This window comes from Penaeus monodon, chromosome 4 (genome assembly GCF_015228065.2).
Source record: "Penaeus monodon isolate SGIC_2016 chromosome 4, NSTDA_Pmon_1, whole genome shotgun sequence".
Lineage (NCBI taxonomy): Eukaryota > Metazoa > Arthropoda > Malacostraca > Decapoda > Penaeidae > Penaeus > Penaeus monodon.
Window position 1 is genome coordinate 16,303,595 of NC_051389.1, and position 10,000 is coordinate 16,313,594.

General features: G+C 37.5%; 2 protein-coding genes across 2 annotated transcripts in view; one reads left to right on the forward strand and one right to left on the reverse strand.

The window, feature by feature from the left end:
* Positions 1-270: 270 nt before the first annotated feature.
* LOC119570496 (serine/arginine-rich splicing factor 6-like) lies at positions 271-4,958 on the forward strand. Its single transcript, XM_037918206.1, has 6 exons — positions 271-501; positions 1,520-1,593; positions 2,568-2,741; positions 2,891-2,974; positions 3,123-3,296; positions 3,692-4,958. The coding sequence occupies exons 2-6, from the start codon at positions 1,535-1,537 to the stop codon at positions 3,792-3,794; spliced, it is 594 nt and encodes a 197-aa protein (XP_037774134.1). The 5' UTR covers positions 271-501; positions 1,520-1,534; the 3' UTR covers positions 3,795-4,958.
* Positions 4,959-7,091: 2,133 nt separating this feature from the next.
* The window catches only part of LOC119570508 (protein O-linked-mannose beta-1,2-N-acetylglucosaminyltransferase 1-like), a 19,003-nt gene continuing 16,094 nt past the window's right edge, over positions 7,092-10,000 (reverse strand). The window contains exons 12-17 of the mRNA XM_037918217.1: positions 9,684-9,885; positions 9,110-9,309; positions 8,539-8,638; positions 8,285-8,356; positions 7,595-7,704; positions 7,092-7,309 (exon numbers count right to left, since the gene is read on the reverse strand). Coding sequence (XP_037774145.1) covers positions 7,192-7,309; positions 7,595-7,704; positions 8,285-8,356; positions 8,539-8,638; positions 9,110-9,309; positions 9,684-9,885 — 802 coding nt within the window. The 3' untranslated portion in view covers positions 7,092-7,191. The remainder of the gene's footprint in view (positions 7,310-7,594; positions 7,705-8,284; positions 8,357-8,538; positions 8,639-9,109; positions 9,310-9,683; positions 9,886-10,000) is intronic.

Consider the following 10,000-nt stretch of genomic DNA (forward strand, 5'->3'; position numbering starts at 1 on the left):
GAGTGCTTCGTGTGAGAATGAGTGATGATGAGGATCTGGGATATGAATGAAGGATGGACTCTTCCTGCACGGACTGGGTATGGGCCGTTGTAACCGCTCTGCGCATCGTCTCAGTGACGTCCATGGCTTTGGTGGAGGGGGGATGGCTGGATTTGTGTGGGGGGGAGGGATACCATCCTCTCCATCCTCCTCCCCACCTCCCCTCCTTTCCTCCCACTCCTCTCCTTTCCTTCCCCCATCCCTCCACCAGGGCTCAGTCGCAGCATAGGGATGATGATGATGATGGTGATTATGAAGGTGATGGTGATGGTGAAGGTGGTGCAGGTGCTGGCCCCCTTAGCTCATGGGGGCTCCGAGTTGCTGGCAGAGATGCTGACAGAGATGTTGGCCTGATGCTGACGGAGGTCGGCCTCGCGCTCGTGGGGGCAGGCAAGACCTCGTGAGGTTGAGTCGCGACTCCGCGTTTCCCTTGAGTTACTGATTGCCCCAAAACCAGGACAGGTAAATCAGGGTGCCTAATACCCATCGGAACACTGCACTGAATTGGCCTTTTAATGTTTGTAGCATTTTCTAGATTGTGGAAATTCTATGAAAACAAACATCTTTTTCTTCTTCTTCTAATGTCAGTCCATTATTGATTGGTGAAAAAAGTCATCTTTTGCTCATTATCATCACATTCAAATGAATTTTTCTTATATGGTACTCTTTCTATTACATATATATTTATATATGTATATCTTCTTCATTTATATGATAATTTTTCTTTGTAGTTTCTTCATTCTTTTTTTTTATTTCAGGAGCATAAGTAGGTCAAAAGTGAGCATTCAGAAATGCTCACTAGTCTAAATGTAAAGGCCATTTTATTTATTAAGAAAACAAATATAAATGAATAAACAGTAGAAAAAAAATTGATTGCTCACTTTTGCAACTTTCACCTTAGTTAGAGAATTGATTTTTTTCAAGAGTCCAGCCAACTTTTTCCTCTTGAATTTGCTTCCTAATCTTCACTGTATAAATTTTTAAAAATCAGATGTAATTGCTCTTTGTGTGAGGGTTCCATTTGTTTTTGTTTTTTCTCTTTTTTTCTTTCTATTCTGATACACTGATGTTTAAATTTCTTATATTTCACTATAGATATGTATTTCCAAAGTACTTATTTTTCTTTCCAGTAGTAGTACTATGTTTCCATTTCTCTGTTATTATAATTATTGTTATTATACATATATATATATATATATATATATATATATATATATATATATTATATATATATATATATATATATATAGTTTTTACTTTTCCCATTTGCAATTATTTTTTTCTTCAGCATTACTAATTTAGTTGTTTCTGTTTTTCTCTTTCTAGTTTCTTGAATTTTCATTTTGTTTATTCCTGTTATAATCATAACATAATGACTCTCATACACTGTTATGCATCATTTCATTCAAGGATGTATTGATAAAAAGAAATGAAAACCAAACTATTGACTGGGAGTTTAATGGAGTCATTGTGTCGACAGGACCTTAAAGACTTCATGCGACAGGCCGGGGAAGTCACATATGCGGATGCACACAAACACCGCAGAAATGAAGGGTGAGTGAGTGATGACTGAGCTTGTTTTTCTGTATGTTTTTCATGTGGCTGTTTACTTGTTTGTGTGTTTTGTTCAGAATGATTAAGAGTGAGAGTGCTGTTAATTGGATTATATTCCATTCGTCTTTTCTTTTTTTGTGCTTGAGAAGATTTTGCATGACTAATTTCTTCTTTTGATTCTTATTTAGTCATTGCTTCCTTGATAATGAATTTTAATTAACAAGCTTCAACAATTCAACCTTGTTCATGGTAACATCCCAGATTGGATTTGGTGCGGTTGTATAAGGAACTTTTAATTAAATAACTTTTTAAACCCTTGGATCTGAGTGCTTCACGGCAGTCACATGGCCCAAAATACGGCCTTTAGGTTTATGTGGGCGGCCACTCTGCTGGGGTGCATGGCTTGTAGGCTGGGCGCACACAAACACTCTTGTATGGTAACAGGACTCTAAGCCTCCTCTTTGCAATGTTTTTTCTCTTTTTATGCATAAGCATTTTTAGCTTTTTTGCCATTTTCCAATGATCATATTTGTCATTTGATTTGCTTTATCCAGATGGTAATAAACTGTTTTCTTTGCACAGACTGCATATCATCTTTCTTGGTTAGTCTATAATTTAGTGCAAGAATAATATCAATAAGTAACAGTTTGTTATTTGTTTTTTGTTTTTGTTTTTTTCTGTAATACAATCTGTTTTGCCCCTCATGCCAAATTTTTTCTTGATGTGATGGTCATGTTATCTGGATTGAAGGGTTAATACTCACTATTTTCCCAAATGGTATATTCTAAGTTGAAACTACTGCCAAGATTATATCATAGGAAGTCACTTGTGTTCATTCAAATCAGTTTACAATTACTGGCAGAAAACCACACCAGAAAATTATTGACATGCATGACAAATATTCAATTGTAGGAAATACAAACAACTTTAAAGGCTGATATTAATCCTCCCTTCATTGCCCTATCCCACCCCAGGGTTGTGGAATTTGCCACATATGCTGACATGAAGGGAGCCCTGGAGAAACTGGATGGTAAAGAGCTCCACGGCAGGCGTATTCGCCTCATCAACGACTACAACTCTCGGCGGTCGCGCAGGTCCCACTCACGTTCCTCCTCACGATCACGCTCCAGGTCTCGCTCACGTTCCAGGTAAAAATTATCTCCAGTGTGTGTGTGTGGGTGTCATTGTGGGTGTTAGTGAAAATGAGTAAGTGAGATTTTGTAATATTATATACCTTGGTATTGTTCTAGCTTGCAGTTTACAAATTTTTCACTGTATTTTTTCTACTTCTTTCCAGGTCAAGGTCAAGAAGCCATTCCAGATCTCGCTCCCATTCACGCTCAAAGTCACATTCACCTTCACGTTCTAGGTCACGCTCAAGGTGAAGCTTTTGAATTTTCCATTTCTTCATCTCTATAGATTTATGAATTATACCAGAGAAAAACTGTCATATTTGTTTGTTGATAGTTAAATAATTAAAGCCAGTAATTAGTTTAGTCATATTACTGATAGACCTGTTAACATTCTAGAGACAAGCGTAACAGGAAGTCCCACTCTAAGTCTCGATCCAAGTCACATTCCCGATCCAAGTCCAGATCAAGATCACAGTCTAGGTCGCGGTCCAGGTCACGTTCAAGGTCACCCACCAGATCCAGATCAAGGTCCAGGTCACGTTCACACTCCAAGGAAAAATCAAAGTCCAGGTAATATAGCATAGTCAAACTCTCTACTGTCTCTCCCTCCAATTTTCCTTTCCTATTTTTACGTTCCAACATGCTATACAAATTAAGAAATAAATGAAACTCCCAAAATCAAAGATATATAGAGAAAGTGAGCCAGGTGTCATACCTATTACTTGCCCAATCTGACACCACCAGTTGAGACTATATATTCTCTTCCTGAGACAATTCTAAGAAAGATGATCTTGAAAGTCATCGCAATGTTTCTTCTTTGATATCAACCTTATTAATTGATTGATTTTTCACCTTTTACACATAAGCTTCTTTCATCCTTACCTGTCTCATATATTGTCACTTTTCTTTTTTTGTTGTTGTTGATACACATTATATTTGATATTAACCTTTTCCTCTCCCCACAGGTCTCAGTCACGGCACCGCAGTAAATCTCCCAGCAAAGCAGAGTCCATGAGCCGCTCCCTTTCCAACAGCCCAAGAGAGGAGGAAGCAATGGATGAACACTGAAAAACAGCTTGTTGAATGTTCTGTTATATTTTTACTACACCTTACACAGCAAGAATTTCTGAGCTGTCCTGTAGGGAGGGAGGAGTTGCAAGAGGTACTCAAAGTCATGCTTGGCTGAAAGTCTATAACATCAGCTGTGTTTTTTGAGGGGATAGCAGAAGGTTTCTGTGTTTTTGAGTAAATTGTCTCACAAGGAGCTTGCACTTGAGAAATGATAATGACAAGTAATAGATAAAATAACAAATTAAAGTGGATAATGAGCATTGGTGCCATGTCATGTATTTATACTAGGTTTGTATTTTGGGTTGTTAACTGTTATGCAGTGAGTGATTTATCTTTTTGTTTTGTTGCCTTCCTATTGTTTTTTTGTTTTTTTTTTACATTTTTTTCTTTTGCTGTAATTACTGAAATGGAGAGTTTACCATGATATAAGGAGCTAAAACTTGAAAACATCAAACGGGGAATGATAATTACTCGAGTGAACACTAGTACCTGAACTTTACTATTTAGTGTCAAACTTCCTCACTCACAAAGAGGAAACTATCCAATATCTGCCTGTGATGTGGGAAAGGGATGCAGGTTACAGCTACTGTGTTGTGATTCCTTAATTAGCTATATTTGTTATTATGCATTTTCTTTCCTGTTTATTTACTCTCTTTTTTCATCTATATATTTTCCTGCTTTTCCCCTATTTTTTAGGGTGGGAGTGGGGGAAAAGAAGATTGCATTTTTTTTTTTTTTTTTTTTTTTTTTTTTTTTTGTAGATGATTTCTGTTGCATCACATCTTCCATGACCACTCTAAATGACACAATAAACAGCTGTTTATGCTACATTGGGCAGCAGTTTATTATTGCTTTAGACAAATATAGGGGGAGAAAATTGCAATGGAAAGTGGTTTCTTTCCATGCACAAAGTAAATGAGTGATTAAAGATTGTACTGTACAGTTTTACCTGAATGATTGGGCTAAGTGTGTGTGTGTGCTTTTCAAGTTATGTCGTGTTCTACACAGATTTGAATTTTTATACTTAAGGATAAGTAGGTCAGCATATACATATGTTTCAATATTTTGCTCCTCTTCTCTCTTAGCTTTTACGGTCCTCTCTTCTCTCCTCTTTCATCTTCTATCCTCTTCTCTTTCCTCTCTCCTCTCTCCCTCCCTCTCCCTCCCTCTCTCTCTCTCTCTCTCTTTCCCTCTTTCTCTTTCTCTTTCTCTTTCTCTTTCTCTCTCTCTCTCCCTCCCTCCTCCCTCCCTCCCTCCCTCCTCCTCCCTCCCTTCTCTCCCTCCCTCCTTCCTTCCTTCCCTCCTTCCCTTCCTTCCTCTCCTCCCTCCCTCCCTCCTTCCTCCCTCCTTCTCCTCCCTCCCTTCCCCCTCCCTTCTCTCTTCTCTCTTCTCTCTCTCTCTTCTCTCTCTTCTTTCTCACACACACACACACACACACACACACACACACACACACACACACACACACACACACACACACACACACACACACACACACACACACACACACACACACACACAAATAAATGAACAAATAAATTCAGGCTTTATGGTAGACAATGCAAAATTGTAAATAGTAAATATAGTATCAACGCTTTTAGTGTTTGGGAAATTATGTACATACATTACAAAACTACAAACAATTAATAAAGATGCAGAGTAAAATTATGTAAAGTCTGGAAAATTGTGATCTGTAAAGACAGGAAGGAATGTATTTTCTATTGTCAAAGGATGTCATTATTTTTACTGTTATATGGAAGAGAGCTTATGGAATTCTCTAGAAGGTTGTTAAGGAAATGTTATTTGACAGTTGTGTATTTTATAGATGTCCAGATTTCAGAGAATAGGTTGTTAGGGTAAGCAAAAAGGAGTAGGTTTGTTTTCTCTCTCTTTCTCTCTCTCTTTTTGATTCTGATGTATGTCTTGATATTGACACTAGCCCTTTGTACGACTATGGATGTGCGTGTGTATGTGCATTTCCTGTAGGTGCAGTCTGTTTGGCTTAAGTAAGTGTTTTGCTGCAGATTCACAGGTTTTTGCAGGATGTTTTTCTGGAGACAACAGCAATGATGACAAAGTCTCCCTCCACTTGTGATCATCAATGGACAATCCTCCACTCTCGGTTGTTACCTCAATGTCCTAAGTAATGTCAGGTTAAGCGAATGCTTCCAAGTATCTGCTTGTAAATAGCTGAGGGTCAAGAACATCCTATCACACCCTATGTAACTGTTGAGTTTTATATATTTAGTGTTGAGAGAGTCAACTAAGCTAGTTTAAGTGGACTAGATGCAGGGTTTTGAAAGTGACTTTTGTAAGAGTGCAAATGTGGTGTGTGAGGATTGGGATAAGTATTCTTAGGTGACTGTATATTTTTGGTGTGTTGTGCACTTATGTATGTTTGCGTACACGTGTATGCATGCCTATTTGTATGTAACAGTGCATGTATATTTCTTTAAATATACATGGTCTTCCTATAATAAAATGCTAGTTTTCAGAGTCACTGTATGCTAGCAAGATAATGAGATTGGAAAAGTAAATGATTTTTTTTTTTTTTTTATCTAATAAAACCAAAGAAGAATGTTTAGAAAAGTTATAAAATGGTTACCATTTTGTGTCGATACCAAAAAGAAAAAAATATCCTTTGTACTCCAACTTTTTATGTGGCAAAGATGAACTTGATAGGTTAGTGGTGACGACATATTGACAGTTTGGTCTATTCAGTTTCAGTCACTTATCACTGAACTCTCAAGTGCATCTTTACCTCAATAAAAACTGAGTATAGTTCTAATGAAAGTTTTGGTGCTTTAACATTTCACCATGATAGTGCAGATGATTTCTTCTCTATTGGCTGTTATATTCCATATTTTTTCCATTGTTGTTGATTTCCTTTTTCTATGAAAGGAAAATAGTGACTGAATCTTGTTTCCAAAAACAAAGAAAACTCTTAAATACATGAGTTTATTCAGTTTATTGTTTCATTGAACTCTTCCCTTTGAACTGCTATGATGTTTTTTTTTTTTTTTTTTAATTAAATTGCAAAGGTGGTAATTTTAAATTTTACATTACTTTATGATAAAATACAAAAATGACCAGGTATGTATTTCTGAATTTTATAAAAAACTGATAATTGTGGGTGCAAGAAAATTGTGGGGATTTGTCAAGTATTTCTCATGAAGTTATTTTTCTGTAAGTACTTTATTTGCTTTAAATACTTTCAAGTACTCTGAGAGTTTAAACAAAAAAAAAATATTTTTAATTGAAGATTCACCCAGGAGTCCCCAAAGAAAAAAAATATTCCTCTATTCTATCTTTTATTAGTTTACATCTATGTTAAGATACCTACCACAGTATTTCCTTTTTTACAAATAATATATCAGCATGGAAAGGGAAAACCCTAGCTAGCTGAAGGTGTTGGTGATGAAGCTGAGTTAGATAATGTGTCCGAGGAGGGTGTAGTGGTGGTCGTGGTGGGAGGTGCAGTGACGAAATTGTATGAGGCTGGTTTTAAGTAGCTGGAATATGAAGCAGTGTGAAAAAAATAATAAATTAGTATAATGATGTACAGGCACAAGGTTATGCTAATGCTGAATGAGAATGAATTACCCAGAACACAGGGAAGTTTGATTATGATCATGGGGAAGTATATAAACCCATGTGCAAATAACCAACAGATGAAACAAAACACAGCACAACATAAATTACATTCAAAATTAATATAAAAAAATATGCCAAAACAATAACAAATACAACAGAAGTAACCCCCAAATAATAATATTTACACATCAATCTTAACTCACCTAAAGGGAGAAGTGGGATAAGCCACAACACTGAGCAAGTGGCCATGGAAGTGGAATTGCCACACGCCCTTCCACCCAGCTTCCGCATAAATGTCCCAGGTCTTTAGGCACTGCAGGGAAGAGAAAAATAATTTGTTTCTGGATGGGAAAAAGGTTTGTATTGTTTGTGCTGATAATCAATTTGTTGTTTATGTAAGGGAAATAAAAGAGCCACAAATGGTTTAGCTTACTTGGAAAATGAGTTGTAAGTGATTCATTTTAATAGCTGATGTATTGTTTTTGGGGAAACTTAGAAATATTGCAAGTGGAAATGAGGGTATGAATGAGTTGGTTCAGCAGTTAATGTTCTTTATTTATGTAGGGTAATTAACCATTATTCAGCTTTCAGAATGAATGTTTTATGCACTACAGCACAGCAGATCCATCAGTTTTATGTAATTCTTAGTCTGCTTTATTTTTAAGCAATATACAAATGTTAAAGGTCATCCATGGAGCTTTAGATAAGACCTTAACAGGATGATCAGATGAATATTACTAAATCATAACTATGGGACTTAAATGAACATGGCCGGAAAATCAGAGGTGTACTTGTATGTACTCAGCAGCAGATAACAAATAGAGATTGATATAATTTTGCCAATAATAATGTATTGGTATAATTACCAGTTAATCAAGTGAATGAAAACTCACCTTCATTGCGTACTGCCAGTCTGCTTCTCCTTCTCTGCTGCTGTTGTAGTTAACAAACATAACCACTGGATTCTATAGGAGGAAAAAAAAAAAGAAAAAGAAAATCATATAATACACTCATGATACTCAGATAAAGTTCCTGCATGCATGCTCACACAAAAAAATCTAAGAGAGGAATGAAATACAATTTACAAAACAGTCACATAACATTAACAAGTAAGCCCATAAGAGAGAAGAAATAAGAATCGACTTACATGCTCATACATGAAATCGTGCTTGCAGAAGTCAAATGCAAGCGGTTTAGATGCTTTCAGCGTGTTCAGCAGCCACGCCTCATATTGGGATAATTCTAACCTGAAATACGAGGAAAATTTTGTTATAGTAGTACGAAATTTTACATACAGACACATGCATTCACTTATGCCTTATGAGTAATTTTGCATTCCATGAATCTGGCTGACCTCTGGGATTGAAACTTTCCTAGTTAATTTTGCTATTAAAATCCCGTTACAAAAATCCTTTTGCATTAGTTTCCGACGTTAAAGGCTCTTTAACGTTTCTTGAATAAGTTTTTCGTAATTTTCTTGTGACGTCACCAATGTACACTGTGGTTATTATTATATTTACTCCGTTTGTTTCTACCCCAATTGCCTTTAATTCTACTGTGGGTCTTACTGAATCTCTATCTCTTTTACAATAATTCCTTTCCTTGTTAATATTACTACCCCTTCCATTTCCATTTGCCCTCTCTTCTCTCTGTTGTAGTCTCTGGGTCCTAATGTGTGTGTGTGTGTGTCCCACCCATCCCCTGGCACAGCCTCTGACCTCTCGAGCTCCTCCTTCTGGAAGTGGTAATCGGTGGTGAGAGCCAGCACGTGGTCGCGGAAAAGGTTGTACTGGACGCCGCCGTTGATCGTGATGCCACTGTAGGCTCGGTGGCGGGCACGGGGCACTTCCGGGTACACGATGGCCCGTCCGGCCTCCTCCTGGATGGCGTCGATTAAAGTGCGGTACCACTCGCGGGTCTGTGGGAAGGATGTGGCTACAGAAAGGGGTTTATGCCCGTCTGTCTGGATGTTATTTTCCAGACAGACGGGTATATTTGGTCGCCAGGTTTTTTATTACTACTTTTTTGGGGGGCGGCCGTCAGAAAAAAAAGAAAAAAAAATGACTGCAGCAAAGTGTAGGAAAAGATAAGAAAAGAAAAACAATGATAATGAGAAAAAGATATATATCAATAAAAATGAAGAGGTAACGAATGTATTGAAAATAGAAAACAGACGATTTATTAAATAGACAAACAGGACAACAGGTAAACAAACAAACACACAAAGAAAAAAACAGATAAACAAGTAGACAGATACAAAAATCAACAGAAAAATAAAAACAGAAGACTCACGCTATCCGCCGGCAGCCATTTTGGAGCGATCACCTCATGCACAACCTTCGACGTGAGAAACAAGGCGATGTTGTTGACCTGGTCCGTCCTGTAGAGCTGGGTCAGGTTGTTGGCCACGTCCCGGTAACCGAAGAAGTTGAAGGTGCTGATTGCCATGACGGTGGGGTCTCGCGCCATGATGGGGCTCACTTCATGGAGGAATCTGTAGGGTGGGGTGGAGGGAGGAGGGGGGGGGTGAAAAAATGAGGGATAGAGAGTGATTGTGTGTTTCGTATTAGTATGGTTGTTTATTTGTTTCTGTTTGTTGGTGTGTGTGT